This window comes from Pagrus pagrus (genome assembly GCF_965226575.1).
Source record: "Pagrus pagrus genome assembly, chromosome: 19".
Taxonomy (NCBI): domain Eukaryota; kingdom Metazoa; phylum Chordata; class Actinopteri; order Spariformes; family Sparidae; genus Pagrus; species Pagrus pagrus.
The window spans coordinates 15,710,258-15,736,761 of NC_140203.1; the positions used below are offsets into that span (position 1 = coordinate 15,710,258).

General features: G+C 40.8%; 1 protein-coding gene across 3 annotated transcripts; it reads right to left on the minus strand.

Annotated features, from left to right (window-relative positions):
* Positions 1-80: 80 nt before the first annotated feature.
* atp2a2b (ATPase sarcoplasmic/endoplasmic reticulum Ca2+ transporting 2b) lies at positions 81-25,468 on the minus strand. Of its 3 annotated transcripts, XR_014624824.1 has the most exons (25): positions 25,353-25,466; positions 24,757-24,971; positions 24,440-24,457; positions 24,249-24,331; positions 22,183-22,287; positions 19,191-19,329; positions 12,382-12,462; positions 11,523-11,608; positions 11,137-11,292; positions 10,865-11,006; positions 10,427-10,593; positions 7,154-7,242; positions 6,880-6,982; positions 6,609-6,740; positions 6,363-6,482; positions 5,823-6,041; positions 5,580-5,703; positions 5,216-5,427; positions 4,802-5,022; positions 4,501-4,703; positions 4,083-4,168; positions 3,852-3,985; positions 3,629-3,746; positions 1,425-3,462; positions 81-1,125 (listed from the first exon to the last, which is right to left on the minus strand). XR_014624824.1 is itself a non-coding variant. In XM_084383413.1 (24 exons), exons 1-24 carry the CDS (start codon positions 24,875-24,877, stop codon positions 1,112-1,114), a joined length of 2,994 nt encoding a protein of 997 aa, XP_084239539.1. In that variant the 5' UTR covers positions 24,878-25,468; the 3' UTR covers positions 81-1,111. The 3 variants fall into 3 exon arrangements, 1 of the variants encoding a protein (XP_084239539.1); XR_014624823.1 differs by having other exon boundaries at positions 24,757-25,468; XM_084383413.1 differs by having other exon boundaries at positions 3,342-3,462; positions 24,757-25,468.
* Positions 25,469-26,504: the final 1,036 nt, after the last annotated feature.

Here is a 26,504-nt window from a genome sequence, read left to right on the forward strand (position 1 = left end):
TTATCCATTCTCAACTAATTCTTAAATATTGTCGTGCATGAAGTAATCACTCATTTCACTGATATACAAAGAAGCAGAAAGACAGTTCAAATACTATATTGTTTTATTTACCTGAAACCACAACCTCAGTAATGCATGTACAATCATCATTAGTCATCAATAATGATCGTCTTTTTACATATGGTTAATATTGTTCTTCGACCAGGTGTCTCTGAGAGGACTGCACGAGCCCCCTCACATTAGATCACAGTTTTACAGCAGTTGTTAAGGATACATGATAATAATATTAATAATAATGCAGAGGCAATAAGAAAACAGGAGAACACTGTTGTATTGCAGGATTACCAATGAATCAAAGTGTCAGTCTGTTGTCCTCATTGCAAAGGACTTATTCACCAGAAAGTAAAAAGATCAGTCATCAGTGATCAGTCGGAAAAATTAAAGTTAAAAAACTCAAGTAGAGCACAGTCAAGTTCAGCATGAGTCGTTTCTCCACGTCTAATATTGTGCAAAGAACCCAAACCGTTACAATAAAAACAGTGATTTCCTAATATCTGCGACGTATCCATCTTAAAATCATCTTAATATGTCATTTGAGTATTATACATTAGAATCTATAAATACAAATTGCAAAGCCTACATACAGCATAAACGCATGCATGAATGTTTTGTACACTGATGTACAGCTAAGACCATTCAACCCAGTGTTTTTAAAGTTTTCTCTACGTGACAAGAAACTGGAAACAAGTTCTTCATGCAAGGAGGAAAGCCGACGATGTTGAGAACTTTCCCCGCACACAAAACTGGAATAGTGACGTATTGATATAACATCTGCACACAGAGGTATAAGTGTGTTAAGAAGTGTGTGTGTTGTGGTGCGTGTGGGCAAAGGGAACTGTGTTTTTCAGCCCGACCCACCCTTTAAGTATACCCTTATGTATTTGGTCTTATTACTGTGAAACATGTCAGTTTTTTTTTTTTTGTCTGTGCAAGGGTACACACACTGCTGGTCATCACGTTGTCTGAGGTGTGTGAAGTTAGAGTGAGCACACATGCTGGACGGCAGGAAGACTCCAGCCTCTGAGCACACTCGTAAAAGTTTGCGGAGGTTTTATGAAAGCCAACCTAAAAAGAGAGAAAAAAACAATTACTAACAAACACTTTTTTCAAATTGCATTTGAAAATTGTACACCTTTTCCTCGATTATACTATCAAGAGTAGGTATTGGATTTGTGGATATAAGCAGGTGTCAGAGGGGGTGAAAAGAACAGCACACAGTGACATTCACAATAGTGGCATGTGATCGGCTACATAAACCCCAAAATGCTTTTTCCAATTTAAAAGTCTCTGCTGTCTTTGTTTTTTTTAAAAATCAGATTCTACTGTAGTTACCTGGAGTGTGAAAAAAGCAAATGGATACTCACTCTAGTGACAGGGTAGCCAACGGAAGGCATTGAGGAAGAAAAGCACACAGTTGTCAAGTGGAACACAAACACACAGCGAGCAAACCCAGGCTTCTACCCAAAAAACATGCTTTTAGTTGGGGGTGTTTTTTTCCATACAAAGTAAGAGGTCTAAGATGAGTGCAGTTGACTGTATGGGCCTGGATCCAACATGTATACACTACCACAAAGTAGTCCAGCACAAACTAAGATCTAAATATTAAAGCCTGTAAGAGTCAAATATACACATGAGCTGGTTCTCTTCTGTGTCATGAGTGTCTCCTGCTCGTCATGTTGTGCCAAGGAAACTGAAGCATTCATATGTATGAAATGAGTTGTATTCAAGTATTATATGTACATACAAAAAACACTGGATATGAATAATGTTGAAAACCACTGGCCTCATTAAATAAAGACAGAAAACACTTTGATTCAAAGGGTTTATGAGTGTATATTTCTTTGAAGTAAAAAACAACATTTTGGGTTCTTATTTGCAATCCAAGTTCATTTTGAGTACTTTGTCTATTAGTATTTTTTCTTAAGATTTTAATAATAATGTCCTTTGAATCAAACGCCATGGTGATGGTTAAACATAACATCATCCCCACTCAGCTCTGTCTCCAAAGCAAAACACAAATAAAGTTAATGAATGTCAAAAAAAATCAATACAAACAAAATATATCCTTAAAAATGTTAGAGGGAAGGGAAATTTTGTTCCGTTTTCTGCACAAGCAAATAGGGGCACACCTCAGATGTTACGCTTTAGCAAGACCGTTAAGGAACAGCATCTAGAGATGAGCAAAACAAAAAGAAATCTTTTTATCATATTGAGGTAGCTGTGCTCTGCCCAGTGCAGAAAAACTGGCTTATTTTCAATTCATTATAGTAAAAAAAAAAAAAACATCCAGGAAGTTATTTTATACTCGAACATGGGGGGGCACACATAATTAAATTAGAAATGAGAAAACACAGAGTTCATGCTTTGTCACAGGACATGCGGATTTTTGTTTTTTTTAGGATTTTTTTTCCTTTTGTTTCAGCGGAGCATTCAAACGTTCACTCCCAAACCTTTCCCCCCGTCCTCGTCTGCACCACGGAGCTTCTCCTTCTCTGAAAGAGTTCTGAGTTTATACTGAAGACACAATGGTAAACATTAGAAAATAAATCAAGGCGGTAATGTCTAAGCCACGCTGGTCAAAAAATTTACATAGCCATTAAAAAAAAAAAGTTGCATAAAATTCAATCTCTGTACAGATCAACTGATTCTGATATCTTAATTTCCTTGGAGAGGGATGCTAAACAAACGAATCTGCTGTAGTGACATGAGACAAATGATATTCCCAAAATCATTAAAATATAAACCTTAAAGGCAATATTGACATTAAGAAAAAAAAAATGGCAATAGTATATTTTCTCTCAAACCAGCAACAAAGTCCAAAACTATGGGAGTGATGGTCTTCTAACACTCGCATTTAAAGCCTCACCTGTTCTCAAATCCTACCCCAACTCAAACCAGGTGACATCTCAATGTTATCATCTTATATTATTTGTTACGTTTCTTGTGTTAAAGTTGGTCCTTCTCATACACACACACGGTAGGCACGCACAAGTACACACGCTAACTCTACAAACACGCACACACGCTATCTATGCACATGTGGGAAGGCAGGGGGGGAGAGGGGAGATGAAAGGGGGAAGTGATGGTGGGGGTGGAGGAATGGAAAAGTCGAGGTTGTGCTCAAGTCAGTCAGGACCAGAACATGTCGGCCATGTTAGTGTCGGAGCTGTAGATCCAGAGGACCAAGGGGAGGGAAACGGCCACAAAAGGCCAGGAGATGCCCTCCATGCATGCAGAAAGGCAGCAGCCTTTGGAGCTGGCAGGCTTCTCCAGTTCTTTACCAGGCTCCAGGTAGTTCCTGGCGGCAAACTTGAGAAACTCATCCAAGAGAATGACAGGCAGTGAGATCTTGAGCACCATCAGCCACTGTGTCAGGTTCAGAGGGGTGATCTGGAAGATGATCTGAAAAGAAGCGCACGAGAAAGAAGTCAAGCTAAGGATGTGTCTGCATTTTAGCTTCACAGCAAAATAAATTATTCTTGTATCATGACACTGCTTTCGTGCCATCTGGCCCCTTATTACCCAGTATCACATTCTGTAATTCAAACTAAAACAATATGTTTCTCACTGGAAGAGGCTCCACATAGAGGATGAGGAAGTGAAGGGACATGGAGAGGCAGATGGCTCCCAGCAGCCACACGTTCTCCCAGGGAGGCATCCTCAGCAGGGACTGGTTCTCTGACACACTGAGCAACAAAGACAAATGGACACGTTTGTTAAAAAGTCACACGCTGACTTCAGACAGAGATGTTAATGCATAGGCATTAAGAAATGTTAATAAAACTACTCACCTGTTCAGAGCATTGCACATCTCAATGGTGACCAGCACAGACAGGGCCATGGTCATTGGATAAGGAGACTCAAAGATCTTACAGTCCAGATCCTGGAAGTCTGGGTTCTCTGGACCACACTGCAGGAAGTGGCTCTATAGAAAAGTGGTAGAACAGATTAAAGCAGATTGACTTAAATTTGTGTTTCGAAGTGAGCCTAATTAGGCGTGACAGTTTGGCTGAAATTCATACCAGCTGGTAAAAGGTGATCCTTGGTCCATCTTCAGCAGCAACAAACCACCAGGCGGCAGCACCAACAGTGGCAGCACCCACATAACCTGGTGGTGCAAACCAAAATGTCAATCATACACACACTCGCACTCAGTGACACTGGTTACTTAAATTCAAGGTAAATTGCATTTAGATGTGAATGTTTTCTAATGGTATTCTCTCAACTTTCATGTGGTGCTAATGTGGCAGATTTGAGCTTGCTAATTGCTAGCTTTAACACTGATTATGTGATACTGCCAAGACTTAAAACCACATGCTGATGAGTTCATGTTTCCTCATTATTTTCTACCAATGTTTTGTACACAACAATAAAGAAAACGAAAAAGCATATCAGGAGGCATCGCTAATTAAATACCAGTTACATGAAGCAACCACTTACATCCGATGGCAAGGTATCTGAAGAAGAGCCATCCAGAGATGAGGGGCTCGCGGGCGTTGCGTGGCGGCTTGCTCATGATGTCCAAGTCAGGTGGGTTGAAGCCCAAAGCAGTGGCGGGCAAACCATCCGTCACCAGGTTGACCCAGAGCAGCTGGACAGGGATGAGGGCTTCAGGGAACCCCAGAGCTGCAGTCAGGAAGATGCTACACACAAAGGAAGCGCGATTATACAAGAGTACAAAAAAGTGTGATGTTAAGGTTTAATGTTTGTGTATTTCAGAGGTCTTTACAGTCATCCTTACCAGACAACTTCGCCCACGTTTGAAGAGATGAGGTATCTGATGAACTGTTTCATGTTGTTATAAATTGCTCTGCCTTCCTCGACTGCAGCTACAATGGTGGAGAAGTTGTCATCAGCCAGCACCATCTCAGAGGCGGTCTTGGCCACAGCTGTGCCGGAGCCCATGGCAATACCAATTTCAGCCTTCTTTAGAGCAGGAGCGTCGTTTACTCCATCACCAGTCTGCGGAGAGGATGGAAGCCAGGGCAGGAAATGAAATTAATGATTTTATAATGAATTTCAGTATTTCACTGTGTGTATAGTTTTATTTCAGGATGATTTTATTTGTATGGGGGCAAACTGTGCATGGCTGAAGAGCATGTTTAAAATAGAATAAACTAACAGATGGTAGATGGCATCAGGTCTTATTTCTTACCATAGCTGTGATCTCATCATAGGACTGCAGAAACTCAACAATCTTGGATTTGTGTGAAGGCTCGACTCGGGCAAAGCAGCGGGCTTTGATCACAGCATCTCTTTGTGCAGCAGGGGACAGGTCGTCAAACTCTCGGCCGGTGAACGCCATGCTGGAAACGTCATCTTCTTCTCCAAAAATACCAATACGTCTGCAGATGGCAACTGCCGTCCCTGAGGTACAAATAAGAACACAGGTAAGTATGTTGACCATTTTCCTTGTGTGTCTAGTGGAAGAAAGTTCTCCGTGAAAAAAAGAAAGAAGAAGTTATAATGATCTGAGAAAGACAGATTCTCTCTGAGCAGATGAGATTTTCTCTACGTACCCTTGTTGTCTCCGGTGATCATAATTACACGGATGCCTGCAAGACGGCAAAGTCTGATAGAGGCTGCTACCTCTGCCCTGGGAGGATCCAGCATGCCCACACAGCCAACAAATGTCAGATCAGTCTGGTTGATAAGAGGAAAAAATAGATTCCGCATTCAGATTATTTTGCTTTTCTCACTTCTGACAGCCAACAACGTCACACCTGAAAAGTGAGACCGTGTCAGTCCATCCTGGCTCTCACCTCGTATTCAATAAAGCGGCTGGAGTCCTCCAACACCAAGTCGTCTTTGCTCATGAGGCTGTCTCGGGTGGCCAGAGCCAGACAGCGCAGGGTGTCTCTGCCTGTTCCATATTCCCTGATCACAGACATCAGTTTTTCCTTGATGCCAGGGGTCATGGGCACCTTGTTACTGCCAACACGGATGTGTGTGCACCTGTCAATCACTCCCTCGGGGGCACCCTGTGAGCAGGCACAGACAGGGGGATGATGAGGACAAAAAACAAAACAAAGAACAGCATCTAAAAGAAACATTTTCATCCAGCATAATGTTTCATTTTGTAACACTTTTAGGAAACAACTTTTCAAAACGTCCATTACCCTTTAAAAATAAAGACCCACTGTAACATGATAATTATAGTACTATATGGTTAACGAAAAGCATTTATTCTAATACCACGGATAGATTTTCAGGCTGTAAACAATATTTAGTGATGGCACCAATCATGTCATGTTCATGAATCGCACAACCTTAAACAAGTTATTCAATCAACAGTTTCTTACCTTTACAAACATCTTGCCAACAGAGGAACGGGCCTTATTAGGAGTGCAGTACACAGACATGGACTTCCTGTCTCTGGAAAATTCCAGTGTAAACTCTTTCTTCATCAGCTGTTTGATCACCTAAAGATATGACGACACACAATTGCGATTAGTATTAACAGTTTGTCTTTCTGAATTTGCTTTACCCTATCTGAATTGAGTTTAGGACATGCAAAAGATAAAAGGAAATGATTGAAGGTTACATACAGAATTGCAAGCGTTGGCTCTCTCAATCTTGGACAGGCCTTTAACATCCGTGTCAAACACGTTCATCTTCTCCACCAGGCATGTGAGAGCCGTCTCTGTGGCCTCACCCACCTTCTCATACACTCCTTTGGCCTGAACACAGAGAAAAATGAAAAACCATGTAGTCAGTCTTCATCAGGAGTCACACAAAACATGTCATGTATGGTCAGCTGAGGCACATTGGTGCTTAAAGATCATCTACCTGTTAACATGTAAACGATTCACTACTAACCTCATTAAAGTCCAATGAGGAATCATTACAGAGAGCACAGATAGAGGCCAGCTCCACCAGAGCATCGTACTGCGAACACTTGACTGTTTTGCCCTCGTGGAACCTAAAAAACCCCCGATGTAAACAGAAAGTAACATGTGAGCCGATTCAATGAAAAACAAGTTGGAAAAAGGGGGTTGCATTTGTAACATGCTGAGAAGCGTTAAACGCATTCCTTCTAAGTGGTGAGAAAGTAATTTTATTAGACACATCTTGTAGCACACTGGATACTCACACTTCTCCATCTGGGGCATATGTGGAGCCAGTAACAGTGAACTCCTTTAATGTACAGCTATCATTCACTGCCTGGTCAAGGATGAACATCTAGAATCACAAACATTGTAGAGACAAACAATTAGTACATAATACCCAAACAAAACATCTGTAGACTCTGTGGGCATCACTTCCTTGTGCCCCATTTTAAGTTCCCTATCAATCCCATTATATATTTAAGTCTAAATGCCAAAAAGAAAAGATGGACACTGAATCCAGCAGGTGGCAGCAGACTGCTATCCACGAGAAGAAAGCCTTCATATCATGATTACGCTTGAACATAGAGCAGAGTATAATAAAGAAATGCTGAGCCAAAGCAGACACTGGGCACTCCAGTGGGGAGGATCCATAAATGTCATCTTACAGCAAGGCAGACACACAATTCCTCTGTGCGCAGTCACACTACATGAACAAACTGCATAAAAGTGAATCACTCTGAGGCGGAAATAGTTTGACCTTGAGTGTTCAAACCTTTGGGTAGGGAGACTGGTTACATTGTCTGGTTTATTGAGCATCTTCTTGAATGAATGAATGTTTCCAATTCAAAGTACAAAGGAGGGATTTTATTAACCAGAAAATAAACAACTGTATTATTTTTATATTTTTCTCCACATACAAATATAAGAGGCTGTTAATTTTCAAAAGAATTTCGATATCAATCGAGGGCAAAATCAGAGAAAAAAGCAAAGAGGTTTTGAGTCTGATAAACAGAGGAGCTTCTATTGTGTCTGTCAAGGGTATACATTCACACATTCTTACATAAAAGCACCACATTTGCTTAAAATTGGGGGGGCAGAGCAGGGGGATGAAAATAGACATATCTGAAAAAAATGATGTGCTGGCATAATGAATGCACTCCCCTCAGGGCAACATAAACTAGTGATGTCAGAGATGCTCCTACCCAAAACACAAGAGCAAGTAAGGAGTTGAATTGAAAAAAGATTCAGTCCTTCGGGACAACTTTTAGTACTGCCCTATCCGAACAGGGGTGGTTGGAAGCAGCAGATGCGTCAAGCACAAGCCTCTCTATTAATCAGCCAGGAATAGCATCCTGTGGTTACTAAAATGAGGCCGTCCAAAAACATGATTTTGTTTTCGAAATTGTGCAGGATGAGCAAGGCAAGAGATAGACAGAGGAGACAGAGAGAGAGAGAATCTTTCAACACAAGGTCAGTTATGCAACTCTACTGCTGATTCTGCTGCAAGTGACTAACTACTGCATACTGATCAGCATGCTGCCTGAACAAGAAGGGGGAGGAGAGCAGAACGAGGACGGAAGAAAAGAGGAGGGGGCCGACGAGAAAGATGGAGGGACGGAGCAGGAGGCAGATAAATGATGGGAATCTGAAGAATTGAGCTGTAAGGCAACACTTGAGAGGAAATCATACACGCTATATATGGCTAAAATAGACAGTAAATACATAATAGTTCAATTAGCTTCAAGTTATTTATGCACATAATAAATTGGAAAATAAATATATATCCTACATGTACACAGGCAGAGATGAACAAGATATGAAAGTACAATTAAACCCTGTATTATTCCTTATTAGCCTTTCAAAGTCAACACTGCTTACTGCTCAATTAATCCTTACTGTCAGCAAAAGGCTGTCAGGGTTGCTTTATTGCTCAGTAAAAACTTTAAATTTGAAAAAGTTCTCAGATGTCAGGAAAGTAGCCAGCCCTTGCTCTCTCCGTGTATGGCAACTGTTTTAAAATACCATTTATTTTTGGACTACTTGCCCATTTTTTATGAAGTTTGAAATGACCAATCCCCAGCAGACTGCAGACCTCGTCACTGCAAACTGTGCTGTTTCCCCTGGGGAGGATGTTTACAGCCATACACTGGCATCAGTGACACGTGGTGCCGACACCATGTGTATGCCATACACAGATTCAAAGGACACTTTGAATACTTACTGTTGGGTTTATGTGAGTTTTGTTACCTAAGAGAATTTTGTCAGGATTCAGAAAATTTGAGATGACAAAGCTTTTAAGAGACAGATCGCTCCGTTTAATCACCGGCAGCTTGAGCTACAAAGGACACACTGCGTCTGCTGTTTAAACATTATGGTATGCTGCTTAAATATTTTCCCTGCAAGGTACAGAGACAAGACTTACTTCACTAGTCCCATCTGCAATTACCTTTCAATAAACTCATTGAGTGAGACGCACTGAGCATGTCCTGTCACTGAGTGCTCATTTATCATACTTTGCTGACAGGGACTTTAGCTAGTATTCCTCAGCATGGGCTGATTATGAAGGTATTGTTGCGGAGTGATCAAAAGTGATCATTTACACATGTAAAGAACACCAGGTCTAAGGCAGCATGAACGGCCATGATATGCAGTTGATAATCCTCAGTCTCATGCAGCTGTGTGGTCGCAATCATTGATGGCCAATTATTTTTGTCCTACAACGGATCATTTCTTTAATGATACATACATTTTGTTAACCTTATACTGTACAATGAGAACTAGTCAAGCACTGTTATCTGTTGACATTCTTAAGTACACGACAACTACTTACAAACATACGCTGGTTACTATGAAACCAGTGTAAATGTTGTAAGATAAGCTAACACTGTCAACATCATTTAAGCAAAGCTACTATTGAAGGTTAATGAGCAGACTTTAAATCACTGCTTTCAATAGCAACACATCTGATTTGCCTTCGAGGTAAATATGGGAAACCATAGGTAAATATAGGATTTCTGAACAATAGTTAAAGGTCCAGTGCGTAGCATTTAGGGGGACTAAGAGGAGAAATAGAATATAATATTCATAATTATGTTTTCGTTAGTGTATAATCATCTGAAACTAAGAATGGTTGTGTTTCTGTTACCTTAGACTGAGCCTTTTATATCTACAGAGGGAGCTTATTCTTATTTTAAAAGTAATAAAATAAGAAGTCAGATGGTAATAACAAATGTTCTTTAACATTAAGTTTCATTTTCGGTCTCTTTTTCATGGTAATTTTGTAATGTGTTGAAGTTGTTAGTAGGTTATTATTATCTTATTCTAATGGCAGATTTCTGACTGGTTTCTCCAGACTATGATTGCCAAAGCCAACAGGCTCTTTTTTCCCTTTTAAACAACATTTCAAACCAAAAAAGCAATTCTTTTCTGCATCTAGAGCACAGTGTGTTTGTATCAGATTTATGAATAAATTCATGAAATTCACAAAAAACAATTGTCTATCAATCTTTTGCTGTCTCTGTTAGCTTTTCTCTTACCCTGCAGACAGACATCTGATTGGTGGTCAACGTGCCAGTCTTGTCAGAGCAGATGACAGATGTACAGCCAAGGGTCTCCACAGAGGGCAAACTGCGGACAATGGCATTCTTCTTGGCCATGCGCCGTGTTCCCAAAGCCAGGCAAGTAGTGATGACAGCAGGCAGACCTGGAGAGAGAAAGCAACAGAACCACAGGGGAAAAGGAGGATTAGATATCCAAGAGAGGGGATAAACGGTTACAGAAAGAAATGGAGACAGCCCTTCATATTCATTTCTTTAGTCAAGTGATGAAATACTATCCTTTGTCCCTGTATCATGAAGAATTAGAAAACAGCCCGATAAGTAGGATCTTCCAAAGCAACTGTCTCAATATCCTCTCACAGCAACAAGCAAGTCATGGTAAGGACACGGCTGCACGTGTGTAGCTCTCCAGCTTACCTTCAGGAATAGCAGCAACAGCCAAGGCCACAGCAATCTTGAAGTAGTAGACAGCGCCTCGGATCCAGGAGCCTCCATGGACAGGGTCATTGAAATGTCCAATATTGATGATCCACACAGCAATGCAGATCAGCGTAATGACCTTTAAGTAAACAGCATTAGTTTAAATTGAAAGATTATATCAACACCAATGAATTAGTCAAAACAAAAAGAAATAGCTGAGATAAAAGGCAAAAAAATGCAGTGTGAGAGAATAATGGAACTTAAATGACCTTGGATAGTTGCTGTCCGAACTCATCCAGCTTCTGCTGCAGTGGTGTGCGCTCCTGCTCTGTTGATGCCATCTCATCCCGGATTTTGCCAATCTCTGTGTTGCCAGCTGTGGCCACCACAACACCAACAGCCTTTCCAGCTGCGATGTTGGTGCCCTGTGGTGAAGGAGTAGTGAAAAGAAAAGAAAACACATTACACATTGAGCTTCTGGGCATAGGGGGTAAAACTAGTTTAACAACTACTGTGAGATGTGCAGCAACACGAGGAGATTCAGATTTTGGAAGATGACATAGGACAATTTTTGTCTTCATAGATGTAGTCAGACTGGAAGCAAAAGGTGTAAAATAATACTGAACACTCTAAAATGGTCTTTGGATTCACTCACAGAAAAGAGCATGTTCTTCTTGTCCTGGTTGACAGCACGTGGGTCAGGCACCGGGTCAGTGTGTTTGATCACAGACACAGACTCTCCTGAAGGACGATGAAACAAGAGATGTGAAAGAGAGAAGCAGTGAGAGAGTTTCTACATGGGAGGGCAAAGTTTTAGTTGCGATGCTTGGCTGACACTTTGGGCAGATATGTGTGGAAAAGGCTTTGCAGCCGACTGAGCAGGCCTGACAATTACCAAATACTGCACAGCCACCGCCTTTCAAACCCTGTATCTGATGTGTGCTTGCACTGTGTGTGTCTGTGCGTGTAATCAACTGTGCACGGTCTGCGCTGTTCTGATAGAGCAAGGCAGAGAGCATTTGACAAGCTGTATGGCCATGAATGGGGATGGGAAGAGAGGAGAAAAAAAATAGCTGAAACACTAAAATATCCCATGGAATTTGCTACCAATTAAGGCAGCAGAGCAAGACAAGAGACTTAAGGACTTAATTCACATAAACCTCTTCTCTCGCACATTATACATCCTTCAATCTTGCAATCTTTTCCATCTACATCACTGTCCAATTACCCATCTAAAGATACATCCATTTACTTACATCACTCACTTCTTTTTGTTTTGGTATTGACTGAGCATCCATGACAACAGGATGTAATGAGGGCATGTGCGTCAAAAGGAGGAGGAAATTGCTAATTCTTGTTCTGTGTCTCAGTTGATCAAAAGAGGTCAGCTGTTATACAGGGAACATGTGAAATGTATAATCAAATGTAATGGGTGAGGATAAGGAGACACAAACATGAACTGACAGACGTTCACACAGACATAATGTAGTTAAACAATTTAAAAATGGTTTTACCTGTGAGAATGGATTGGTCTACCCTCAGAGTGGTTGACTTGATAGAAGACAGCCTGATGTCTGCAGGCACTTTATCACCAACTGTGGACAGAAACAACAACGCACAAGAGACACTTAAGTACCTCTTCACAATTTAAAAGCATCTGTAAATGGCACTGACAACGGGTCAATAGATACTTTGTATAATGCGAGCCATAAAAACAGATGAGCGGTGTTAAGACTTGATAAAGACTTGATGTCCTACATGTTAAAAGACACCTCTAAAATTTGAGCGTTTAGAGAACGTCATAGAGAAAAAGACTAAAAGATAAATGCAATAAACAAACAAAGACGACCACACACACACAGCCACTTAAGGCTTGGAAATAAAATCAGCTATCGTGTTAATTCAACTAATGCTCCCAGGGAGTAATAAAATAATCAAACTCAAGTTATTTGTTGGAGAGAGGCTGAGGGAAAGTCATGCATTCAAAAATTATTAATGTTCCACTCATCTCATGCGCAAGACACAAATAGACTGCTGCTCATTCTTTCCACTAACACATGGCTTTAGCAATCTCCAGTAAAACAAATGTAAAATGTAAATATACACCAAATTCCAAACAAGTGCTTCCTCTGGAGAGCGCGGATAAGTCCCATTAAAGCCACTGACATTTATTAGCTTTTCTTAAAAAAGCTAAAATCAAATTGTTTGACTCTTTTGTATTAGTTCACATGTAGCTTGGGTCTGATCTGGGCAGATAAAAAGTGTTGATAAAGAACCTTTCAGCCTTTGTGGTTTGATTAACGTCTTCCGCATTCAGATTCACATCTGCTTCTTATTAAAGGCTTACTTTAACAAAGCACGTCTATGGGATGGGACTGGAAATACAAACACACATTATATTACCTCTTGAAAGGTCAGATCCATGATGAAGAATTTAAAAATATATCCTAAGCAAATATTTTTTAAAAAAGGAGTCTGTCAAGTATACTAGTTTCGTAATGTTCCCTGCATATTACTGTACTATATTACATTATGGACCAACATGGCACCCAAAATCAATGGCTGACGTTTTAATGAAAATCTAAAGCATAATGGAAAAATGCCACTGTTGCACCAAAGTAAAAAATTACTTTCAGCTTACAGTAGGACAAAACTTGAAAGGGCGAAGGTAAAAGCAATATAAAGCAATGACCCCGAGGCTCTTAAGAGATCCCTCTGTGGACAGTGGAGAGCGGTGACAGACAAGTAAACCAACCCTTGGGCCTCTGCAATGCCCTTCTGAGTGGAGAGGAAGAGGGGGGGCGAGGAGAGCACAGAATGGGAAGAGGGATTAGATGAGTCCCGCAAAACACACGTCCAAAAATGGGAAAACTATTTTGATCAGTTGCAAACATGCTCCTGGATTGGGGGAGGGGAAATGATAAAAACTTCTTTTTTAAGCAAGGAGAACCCACTCTTCGTCACAGGAGTTGAAATAGAAAACAGCGTGTCCTTGTGTACAGACTGTTCATTCATTCCCACCATTCTCATGAGTTTGTGACAGATCTAAGCCACTGATGGAGACTGAAGTGAGGAAAATTCTACTCAACAACAACATCACTGCACTGTTTCACATCTTGCTTACTCTATACCAATAATCCAGAAATCTATGTTATTACTACTACTTTTAAGTGCACTTTAACATGTGGTTATGCTGACTTCTTGACTGTACCAGCTGCACTACCAAATTTGGTGCTCGACTTGACTAGAGGCTGTCAAAACCACTTCATCACCTGCCTTCACACGGGATCCCTGTTAACTGACAGGAGATAGTGAAGGAAGAAGATGAACAAGCAGAGCATGAGAAAGGACACAAAGGAGATGAGGAACCACAGTCGTTGGAAATATTTAAGACTTAAAGTCCTATGGGAAGGTTCCAACAAAAAGTCACTAATTAGAAAATCTCCTACCTTGAAGTTATAGCACCCACCTACTTCCCATATACCATATTATACTGGGAATAAGGTCACAGGAAGTAGAATAGCCCACTTTCACATGCAACAAGAATAGCTTGGCAGCAAGAAGACATAGGATCCATTCATCATTAATGTCTTTTAAATGAGCCTAAACCCTCATCGATAACAGACACAGGTCCTCACTTTCATGACAAACCAATTTCTCCTGGGAATATTGAATCTATGTTTTAAATCATGCAATGGTCAATAATGATTAGATACGCATGAGTTACAACTCTCAATGTTTCTGAAACTACTGTAACTCTTTATGAATGGTGCTCCAGTCATTGGGCACATAATGAATACATAGTTATTTTGTAATTTCCTTCAGAAAACTGCTGCAGCGACCAAAATATTTACAGCTGTTTCAAATTAAGTTATCTTTCCTTTCATTTTACATCACATGTTCTTACTTGTTTCGTTTTTTTTGTTTCTGGGAAAGAGTAGTCAGCCTCTGGGATATGGACCTTTCTTTCTCCCGTGTGAACAACGGATTTTATCTGTTATCTGTTCCCCAGAGTGAGGGACAAATGTCAGCCGGCATACACTTGAGTGATAACACCCCAACAGACCCAAGTTGTTTTTATACACTCTCCAGGGTCTGTATCCCTACCTTTCCTTTCTTACTAACCATGCTCGACACGCTGACCCCCATAGGACTGATTGTATAAGCCGTGACGCTTGCAACAAATCCGAGGAAATTACACCGCACCCAACTATTCCTCCAGTCCAGTCCAGTGAAACTTTAAAGGGCACAAGGGGGTTGTATATTTTTCCCCCTCTGACTGGGGCTCCCCGCTATACTAGCACGTAGGCTTTTAGCCTCCTGGGAATGAGGTCCTCCAGCCGTCAAGGGACTCTGCCATTCCTCTTGTGAATGGAAAAACCATAAGACCAATCTTAATCAGAAACGTACACACAACACTGTATTCTATATAATTGCTGTGTGCTCCTATAATGCAGCAATAACTTGTACGTGTGAGCTGCAAAGAAAGAACGCAAAGAGCAAGGACAAGTGGAATAGACAGTCAGCAAATGACAAGCAGAAACAAATAGCTTAGGTGATGACAATAGACAGACTATCCTACACTCTAAAACACAAGAGAGGAAACCTGGCCATGAGGCCATCTGGAGCACAAATTATTTATCAAATTGAATCTGTAACGCTTCTAAACCTGTCTTGCTGTCGGCTCCCTCCCAGGGTAGGACAACATTAATGGTGAACATTGCCCTCAGACTGTGGTTAAGATAAAACCACAAGCCAGGCAGAGCAGAGGTGATGAGTCCCGCATATATTACATACAGCTAGAAAGAAAGAGTAGGGGAGAGAAAGAAAGGACATTGTATTCCTTATGCACAGGATGTTGTCACAACAAGGTTCAACACCATCACTTTGGCAACAGACAATAAGGAATTGAAAAGTAAAACAAAAGAGAGTAAAGAAGCAAAGACCACTCACTACTGTCTCAGTAGAGTGCTGGCAGTAAATAAAGCCAGTAGACACACTTAGGATTTTTAATGAAACCTTGCAATACTCAAGAGACCAAACAGTGTACGAATGGCTCAACTGGCAGACAGTGAGTCACTGTAGCTCAGGAGGTGGGGGGGTCATCCAATATTCACAAGGTTGCTGGTTCGAATCCCTGGCTCCCCCGACTGCATATCAAAGTATCCTTGAGCAAGATACTGAACCCCAAAATTGCTACTGATGAGCAGCTGGCACCTTGCATGGCAGGATCAGTGTGTCAGCGTGTGTGTGAATGGGTCAGTTGTGACAAGTAAAGCCCTTTTCATCATTTAGTAGAAAAGCGCTATAGAAATGCCATTCACAATTATGAGCCAGAGACTAAAGCAAAAGATAACATACACTGATAGGGCATGGGTTCATTTACAAGATGTTGCTTATTGCTGCAATATACACCTGATATGTAAATAAGGCTGGCTATACAGTAGATTAGCAATCGCTCAAGCAGATTCTAGATGACATTTTGCATAAATATTGCAGACTTTGAATGCACCAAAGGCCACTATATTGACAAACTGCCTAAAAATACTTTCTCTGAGAGGTGACTGTAAGCTAGATCCATTCCCATCCAATCCATTGCTAGACGCTCAGAACTATGCCACTGATGGAAAAGGGGGCCGGTGTGTCACTTGATGCTCTGCCCAGAAAGACAGACAAAACTATGGTCAATGATACTTGATTCATACTGCAGCAAAACAAAGTGTTTGCCCAACACAACCAAAACACTGCACTGTGGCAAGTAAGCAAAGACTGAAGGGAAAGACATGTTTCAGAGGAAACTCTTTCTCTAGCCTGTAAGACATGAGGGTGGCTGTCCTCTGGATCGTTGAGACTGCAGCTAAGCACCAAAGAAAGAACACAGAGCAAGACACATCACCATAAAGAATCACACACTCAACACACACAGCTCCACCGACCACTTAACAATTGCGCCGATTGCACATCTGAGCTTGTGTGGCAAAAGATATAATAGATATAAACCATATGACTGGTGTGACAAGTGACTTTGCAACCCGGCATTACGCTCATACATCATCAACCATCATGCCACAACTCGCTGGTCAAGTAGTTGATGTGCGCACCACTGCTAATACAAACTAATGCACACGTAGCGCCTTAGCTAAATAAATGGAACTATGGCAGCTTTTGTAGATACTGCTTATTTCACTCTGTGACAGAACTTAAACCAGTTAATCAACTGCATCTTCATTACTTATGAGACCTCAGAGGCCAATTTGTTGGGTTTAGGACCATATTTATGCAAACAGCTTGCTGCTGTCGAGTGTAAATCACATGGCTGTAACTGTGCATATAAACCATACAGAGTGGCTAGTCTGATTCAGCTGCTGTCCTCTATAACATTTAAGTTTCCAGGTTGAATGACTCTGAATATATGGCACGTTGTTGGCACTGATGTTTTGAGACATGTGGGTCCAATCTTCACATTCGGTAATCAATAAGCAGAAATTAATCATACAATTGTATGACTTGTTTTAGAGTGGCTTTGTTCCGTCGTTCAGTGTCATTTGTAAGCTACAGTCACTGTAAGCCATGATGTCATGTCAGGCAATTATGTGAGTGCTGATTATGGTTTTGACCCAACTGATGCCTCAAGTATTCATTTCTATCTTTTTTTAAGATTGCTCAACTTAAACTAAAAGTAGTTAATTATCTGAGCAGGGCACAACATTACACCAGCCCAGTGGTGGAAAAATATATGCAAGTGGCAGGCCAATTTGCCTGACTGACCAACTAAAAACACAATGGTTGAGTTGCTGGTTAAATTTGAACATTCACTAGCCATTTGGCCAGTGGATGAGACAGTTCATTTTGCACTGTTTAAGTCCAAATTTGTGGCACAATGTATAAGACAGCATGGACTGTGTAAGGCATTGGGACCTCAGTGAGTAAAGCCACAACCCCTTCCTTTAGCTTCTGACGAGATTATAAACAGAGAGCAAAGAAAGCTTTTCGGTGACCAGCCAACTAACCTTTGCTGTGGGACAACGAAAAGAAAGAAAACAAAGTCTGTTTTGGTAAGCTACATAATAAACATAAACCAAGCAAGAATGAAAAACATGAAAAGAAAAGATAAAAGACAGACGAGGCCCACTGAGAGAGACATAATGAGAGAAATTAGGAGCAGTGACGCAAAAGGCAAAAACATGTGGCCTTATCCAAGTTGAGGTTAGCCAAAAAAAAAAAAATGTTGAAGAACAGACTGGACCTCCGCTCTTGTATTGCATAACTGCTTTACTTACTAAGTGCTACCATTATTCTAAAATTGTCAGGGGGAATGAACAGGATGAGGGATCAGCTGTGCGAATCTGTGTGTGCGCATGTTTGAGACTGTAAAGCGGACGTCATAACACTGTTGATGATGTTAGCAGAACTGATGACCTCTGCTATCTGTACAGCTCTTCTAGTGACCAACCGCATCCGTGTGTTTAATTACAGCCATCGACTCATCAATTTACTTTTAAGATAAAGAACATCAGTACCTCGCAGACATGCTGCACATCAGAGACTCATCAAATGATACAAATAGAAGAGATCAAATGCTTTAGCCAACATGCAGATGATCTGTAGTTTGCAACCTATGAATGTCTTGACTCTTCTGAACTTTCTGCAGAGAAATGTCAAGAATAAATGGAAAAAAGACTCAAGGCTGTAACCCATTAAAAACCTGAATCTTCTTTTGAATAGATCCGAATATGACGCAATTTTATTGCTGAACTACCTTTCTTCTTTAAAGACAACTTCTGAGCAAGCAAGACCATTCAGAGAATTAGGATGCATCCTCTCTGAATGCATGCCTGGAGCTTTCATGCTCAGCGTGTTCTCTGTTGCAGTCTTCTCTGCCAGGGGGGTGTAGAAACAAACAGGACCACCTTGTTTCCACCTGGGTCACTGCTTTTTCCTTTTTCAGGCCTTGACTAAGCAATTGCTCGTGTTCTTAAAACACCCTCGGACAAAATGCCTCCTCCTTTCCCGGTGTTGTGGCTATCTCTTTCCCTGAATTTAATGTGATTTGACTGTTCCTGGTGCTCTCTCAACGAGGGGTCATATAGATGTTTAGTACAGGCATACCAGTTCAGCGACTACACTTTCAAACTTGACCATCTTGAAAAGGAAAGCCTTGTGTGCACGCAGAGGGTGCCAAATCTCAATAATTAGAGATGCACGACTACATGTCACAATGTCTTGACCCAAGAGACGCAGTCATGTCACTGACGGTGCATGCATCCTCCCACGGGGGGACACTGCATCAAGCACAAACAAAGCTTAATAGTCTTAATCTTACCTGCCACCTCCACAATGTCCCCAGGCACAATGTCCCTGGCCTTGATTCTCTGGACACTTTTCCTATCCTGGCGGTAGACCTTCCCCATCTCAGGCTCATACTCCTTGAGTGCTTCAATGGCATTTTCTGCATTTCGCTCCTGAAAAAGAGAGAGATGGGGAGGAAACAAGTTAATTTCACTCAAACACTGAGCGCGTCAGAGGAAATGGATGATAAGGAAGATGGAACAAAGTGCCTACTCAGATATGCCGTTTCAGTTAGAGCGCCATTATTCAAAGTGGACTGATGAGAGTCTAATCTTTACATAAGCAAAGCGACAAGTAAAGAAATAAACTACTTGCACACGACCAATGGGCTAGGCTCGACAATGGAGGAGAGCTATGTAAACACTTGGATATGTTGTAAAAGGCTGAAAGATACAAAGGAAGCTTCTGTCCTGGTCATATTAAAGAATACTTGTTCGAGCCACCTTAATAGCAGGACTTTCTGTACAAAAAACATGTGCAACTGTCACTACGACAACGGCAGTCTTACTTCAGTTTCCCCAAATGTTCCTTTCTTGCCTGCTCAGTTCCTTCCTCATCAGTCTTCACTTGCACTTTTCTGATAGTGCTGACTTCACCTTGTCTGAGTGATTGCTCTCAGATTGGACAGTTTTAGTGGCAGCTCCCAGTCTGGCTGGCAGAACTCAACAAGACATGGCAAGACAGGGCACACAACCCCAGGACATTTAGGTCTTTTGTAAGGCAGAGCAACAGGGACAGAAAGCCATTAAAATGGCAGCCAGTAAAGGTTAGGGTTTACAAGGTCAAAGGAAGCTACAAAAGGTATACAAAATATCAACTGCTTTGAATTCAGAGGAACACTTAACTAATTTCATAACAGGTAGGGACATATGAATAAGAACAGAAAAACACTACATCCTACTTCTTCCAATTTGACATTATGTCATAGAGGCTTTCGTTGCATAAACAAAGGCCAACAACTAGTCACTTAACAACTCCTCATTTACACAGGCCCCAACAGAGCCTCAAACAAGCATGTCATTTACAATGCAAACCAGGAAGGACCCACCCAACCTAGCAACTGTCTTCTTTGACTGAGTATACTGTGGTGTGATTTACTATCATCCACACCCTCAGCCACTAATCCTGTACATTGACCTTCAGAGAGAAGTTTTCTCATCTGTAGATATTAAATACAGATTATGAATCAGGGATTGCCCTTACTCTATATATTTATACACCTGTATAGGACATGCAAAGTCTTTCTTAATATTTGTGTGAAATCTGGCGAAAGATCTAATGCAGTGGTTCCCAACATTTTTGTTAGACGTCCACCAGCAGTCCTGATCATCTCAAGTATCCCTTCAACACCACCAAGTTATGTTCCAAATATTTTAATTTGAATGAATTTCCAACTGGATGTTATTTTACTATTAACCATTTACGAGTGGATATAATAGTGGCTGTTATATTTTCATACAATTGAGATGTTATTGTTAAGGTCAGTTTGGTCAAATTTGCATTTATAAAACAACTACATGGAGTAGTCAAAGCTACGTTTCAACTTCTTATTCATTTTTCTTAGTGATCTACTTCAAAATGTATCCATAACTTTTAGCTTATTAGTTTGATCATTTATTAATGACTTTTAGCCAACCATTTCATCTTCTTTGCTCACTTGCTAACTAGCTTTCACAAACTCTTAATTGCAATAACACCTAAATGAATTGTTATAGTTGACTCAATAAGTGGATGTACTTTATTTTATCAAATCATAAATTCAATTTTTCTACTACTACTATATACTCATTCAGTTTACACCCTGTCAATTGCAGAAGGTAAAAGTACCCCAGGTTGGGAACATAACATATAGGGAACATATAAAAGATAGGTATTACCTAATAATAGGTAATAAAAGGCAAGCATCGGGTGATTATAAATTGGCTACTAAATAGATGTCATTCTATAATTTGTTTAATTACACTTACATACATGTTACTTAATGACTTATTCTTAGGATGTTGCACATGGGATATCCCACGTCAAATAAATCTATTCTGAACAGATATTTTGGGTCCATTAATTTAACACTATTGGGTGCCAATGTGCCTCTCTATTATTACTGACTCCAGGGGTAGCATGCCGTTTTCTGGGCCATTCTATGTGGAGAGGATAATTAGTTGTGTCCAGATGAGTGCCTCCATCCAGGACTGTTGCTGCCTTTGCTTCCTGCCTATAATTAAGGTGTATGTTGACAAATCAATACTACTTTTCAAAGGAACTGACATCGTAAATCCTAGGGGGGATGCCAGGACCTAGCAGGCACATATAAACACCTCCTCACAGGCAATATTTTTTTTAAAATGCTTTTGTTTTCTCATTTTGCTGTTGACAACTAAATGTTGCCCCGCTCAGTCAAAGGGTAAGATCCACTGGTTTCCCTGATAAGGTTGGTTATTTATCGAGGACCAGAAAATATCAAGTGAGGAGGAAGTGGAGCATGCCAGGTTTCCTGTGTGACTGTGACAAGAGGCGTATAGGATCTAATCGGTCTAATAGGATGTGTGCTGTCTCCTTGGCCAGAACCGAAAAAGTTACATTTCCAATTTTTGTCTTTAATGATAAAAATTTAATAATACGCTTTTCCATTCCACGTTTCTTTCCATGGTATCAGTTTCCTCCGTCAGTTAGACTCCTATTCAGCTTGTACATTGCCAACACCCAATTGGACAACTATCAAAGTGGAAGAAAACCCCTGCAGAGATGCACATCTTCCTTCTTTGATACACTGCTTTTAGGTAAAATTTTAGCAAAGTCACTTCCCGAGCAATACTTAGTTGATAATTTCAAATTTGGAAAAAGGAAGCTACTGTCTCTAGTCAAGGCAACTACTTATGAGTACTCATAACAGTGCAAAGGCATTTGGCTTAACATGATGCATTTTAATAACCCAGACTAAGATAGATTTAAACATGTAATGTATTTACCTGCCAGACTCCTACAATAGCATTTGCTATGAGAATAAGTAGGATAACAAAAGGCTCCACAAAGGCTGTAACGGTTTCTTCTCCCTCTTCGAACCAGGCCAGTACCTACAAAAAGGGAAAAAACAAAACAGAGAAAAAGAAATTAACAACACTGAAGTGTGAGCTACTGAGAACATCCCTCAAAACACCAGAAATTAATACTCCTGCTTGTTATATAACCACACTGGTGCAGCTCTTTCTTCAGTATCGTTCAAAATATAGTCTTGCCATGAGGCCTTGCTAATAATTTGCTATAGACTGGTAATAACATTACAATTTTATTATTTTTCAGATTGTTTCTCTCTTTCACTCTATCTATTGTTATGCACCAAAATACCATGGCAAATTCCTCATATATAAAAACCTATTTCGCAACAAACCCAATTCTGATCAGCTTCGCTTGAGGATTGTCTCCCCATGTATTTTCCCCGCACCTTGCTAGTAGATGAAGTTGTGCCAGAACCACACGTTGACTTTCGCATATTTGGCACGACCATTTTAAGTCTCTATCATTTACTAATTCATAATAAATATTAAGGCAGCTTCTGCCAGTACTGCGAAACTGGGCCAAGTGTGTTACAAAGTCATGTCAGAGAGACTGAGATTGTAGTAACCACTTTCTCCTCTTTTAGAATCTGTGCCAGGAGTTAAGTGTGTCAAACGAAATGCCAATGGCTCCGTATCTTCTACTCCAACCTATTTAAGAATGGCCAATCAAACGTAAATCAAACTGTGTTGCACCTTTCAGTTCCTGAATGACTTAATATAAAAGTCTTACAATTGTTTGTATATGACTTTGTAGTCCAAATGTGTTCATGCTGAAATAAATGTAAATGTGCCTGCATGTGCTAGTGTGATTGAGAGCGAGCCGTGTACTACAGCCGGTGATTTATAACCCTTTATAACCATAGCTGGCTGTCATCAACATGCCTGGGTGACGGATGTTACCCTCAGCTGGTAGGCCAACAGCCAACGCTAGCAGAATCAGAGCCTAAGGATAGTTGACCCAACACTGTCACACATAAACCACACTAGGGACACAAGCAACACAAGTTCATTTATGGAACTGTCATGTTGTAGTCACGATAACAACATGAATTACTGGACTTCAAAGTCATGTTGAGAGTTTTTGTCATAGTGAGAGTGTAATGGCATGTTAAAGCCAGGATATTCAATCACCAGAGAGGTATGGACTTCTCAGGTGTCAGTCAATTCCATGTGTTAACAGCCAAGCATCCTGACAACGTGCCACATAATCATCAAGTGACATAACTATCTGTTCCCAGATTAACAGCATGTCAGCGTTTCTTTTAAACTCAGGATGTGTTAATATAATCTCTCTGAAACAACAGGCTCAAATGTGTGATGACTGTGATGCTTCAACGAAAAAGCATGTATGCACCGACACATTATACCTTAAGACAGAATCGTGGAGGGAAAAAATGGTCATCTGGGTAGTGTCACCAGACAGTTACTGGACGCCTTTCTTCTCCACTTTTAGCAGCATTCTTGCTAAGCTGTGATCTGCACTGAATCATTTGGAAAAGGACTATGTGCACATTGTAGGGTGACAGAGCTGTGCTGAGAAATTAAAAAAAAAACCCACTGAACTCATCACTGAAAGGGTGAAAAGAAAGATGGTGGTTGCGATGAACAGACAATCTTTAACTGGCAGAATGCCATGATTTGCCATCTTCCCTTTCCTTAAACACCGACTATGGTGTCTCGAAGGAAATGAAACAGGCTCTTGTCTTTAAGATCTCCCTATTCTAGCACTAAAAATACCCAACCTTAACTCAACTTTATATGGAGTTGAGTGTTGAAAGTATCCCCTTACAAGTGTCACAACCTGCTAACAGACGCTTTTACTGCTAGCAATCTTGATAAGACATATCACTTTGCTGTACACAAGTGGCACGTCAAGTATGAGCAACTGAATTAATCTCACTAAGACGGCTCGATCTGGTGGAGCGAACACTGAACAAACCACCAAAAGTACAACTATAAAACGTGTGTGTTATACTTACAAAGGATATGCAGGCAGCAAGTAAAAGGATCCTCACAAGCAAATCTTCAAACTGTTCAACCACTAGTTCCCAAAGAGATTTACCTGGAAAACAAAAATGAATGTTCATGATTTCCTTTCATTGAAAAATTTGTAATGACAAATGCTAAACATACGTGACTCCTTGTATTCATACACATTGGCCCAACTCACCCTCCTCAGCTGGCAATTCTGCAGATCATCCCATCCAGACCGCAGACAAAAGAGAGGTGGACAGGCAGTTAGTTGAGTAATAAATATACAGTATTAGAATATTTCTGTCTCAGTGAAGCAAAATTACATGAAGTATAAAGCGGGCTGTTTTAAACGTTGATCATTTCCAGTATTACAACATACAGAAAGTGACGTCAACAACTTTCCTTAATGTTCAGCATGTCGCCCGTCACAAATCGGGAGCCATGGCCCATACATGACACCGGGACAGCATGACTACTTGTTTTTGAACAAACTGATGTAACCTAGGTCCTTACCGTTTGCTCCATATCGCTCCCGTTGTTTCTTCACTTGCTCTAAACTCAGACCTGTGCTTTCATTCACGTTAAAAAAGCTGTAAACTTCTTCAACCGTCTTTGTGTGTGGTGCGTTGTCCATGGTGAACGGCCACTTAAGGACAGCGCTCGTTTCGCCCTGTTGGTCCCAACCTCAGCCTGTCACGGTTCTCTCCTCCTTCGACGTCACTACGGCACTTAAAACAAAAATACTAATAAATAATAGAGCGGGCCCGCACTTGTTTGACTGTTACCGGTTAATTAGCTATAACTCAGGACAGCACGGCGTGCAGGTGCCTGGCGAGAGTGAACGAGTTTAGCGGCTCCTAAGCTAACGGGTAGCTAACAGGCTACAGCTAGCTAACTGTTGTTGGCTCCTTTGGCTCCGCTTGAATTCGCCGGCTGTGCCCTGCTAGCTCTCCTGTGAGACCTTGAAGAAGCTATTCACATCAAACATCGCAGTCTCAACTGGGATGTTTTCAGACCCTTCCTCTCTCGTCTAAAACAAACGCGAATTCCGGAATAAATCTGCCCGAGCAGATGATTTAAACATGTGGCTAAGTTGTAGCTCGGCTCACTTCGCTCGCTCGCCTCTGTCCGTGTGTTGCGGAATCACCAGAGTGCTCGTCGGCACCAATCGCGTTTGTCCGCTGCAGCTCTCGCGTGCGTCGAATGCGGTGTTCGGTGTCCGCATGTGGAATCAGCTCATTGGTTGGAGACACCGGAAATCCTACTCTCTCACTTTCTCTCTCTTCCATGTTCTCTCTCTCTCTCTCTCTCTCTATCACTCTGTCTCTCTCTCCTATGCGTGTGTGGAGCCATGGATATAATGACAGTCCTCCTTTATGTTTTATTTATTTATTTATTTATTTTTATGATTAGTATTTAAATTATTTTTTGAACACTTACACCCCCTGGTTGGCGGATCAAAACATTCTAATGTGTAACAATAACATAATGATAATAACACAGTGAAATAATAACAGTGAAAAATAAACCTTTACACTTTACATTTCAACACAATTTATCAAAATGACAAACGTCCTGTTCACTGTTCCCTCTTCTACTTTGTTCAGTGCTGTAAAGCATTCTTCAATCTCCTGCTCTACTTTGAGTGACAGTTGCAGGTAAATGAGGACAAGTTTAGATTTATGTTGATGAATCCTTACTTTCCCCCCAAGACATCCAGCACTAGGCCTGGTAATAGGCAATATTTGTTTTATTATCTTATGTTTGTCAGTGTTGTTGAAGTGTGAGAGAGATCCCATTCTCTACCAGACAGACTAGGGAAACAGTGTCAGTGATATAACACAGGCCTTATCATGAATTTATCCGTTACAGTAGTCCTAGTTGTCTTTGAAATCATACAACACAGTCAAATTGAGCAGTGACCTGGCTGACCTTTTTTGGCACCTGGACGTATGATACTACATGTAGAAATATTTTTTCCCACTCCTCGGGTAACAAAAATAATCCAAGGCAGAGTTAAAATCAAAATCCCTACAAATGATGAGATAACTCAGCGTGAGATGGTTTCTGTCTCTGACGGCTGACTGTATCTGCTGTCTATCTGAGAGTTATTTTCAGACTCTGTGATTAATGTGCGCTGCCACAATCAGACTCCTGCTCATTGACAAGGAAAGTCTAAATCTGTGCAGCTATCGTGACAGTTGGAATTGCCTGATAAAGAATAAAGTCGAATACAAACTTAATCTGCAACTACTCAGACA

Coding starts and splice junctions, on each gene's coding strand:
- atp2a2b (XM_084383413.1), bottom strand. CDS start 24,877: ATGGACAACGCACCACACACAAAGACGGTTGAAGAAGTTTACAGCTTT. Junction 22,288..24,248: donor TTGCTGCCTGCATATCCTTT/GTAAGTATAACA, acceptor CCCTTTTTGTAG/GTACTGGCCTGGTTCGAAGA. Junction 5,704..5,822: donor GCCGCTTTATTGAATACGAG/GTGAGAGCCAGG, acceptor CTTATCAACCAG/ACTGATCTGACATTTGTTGG.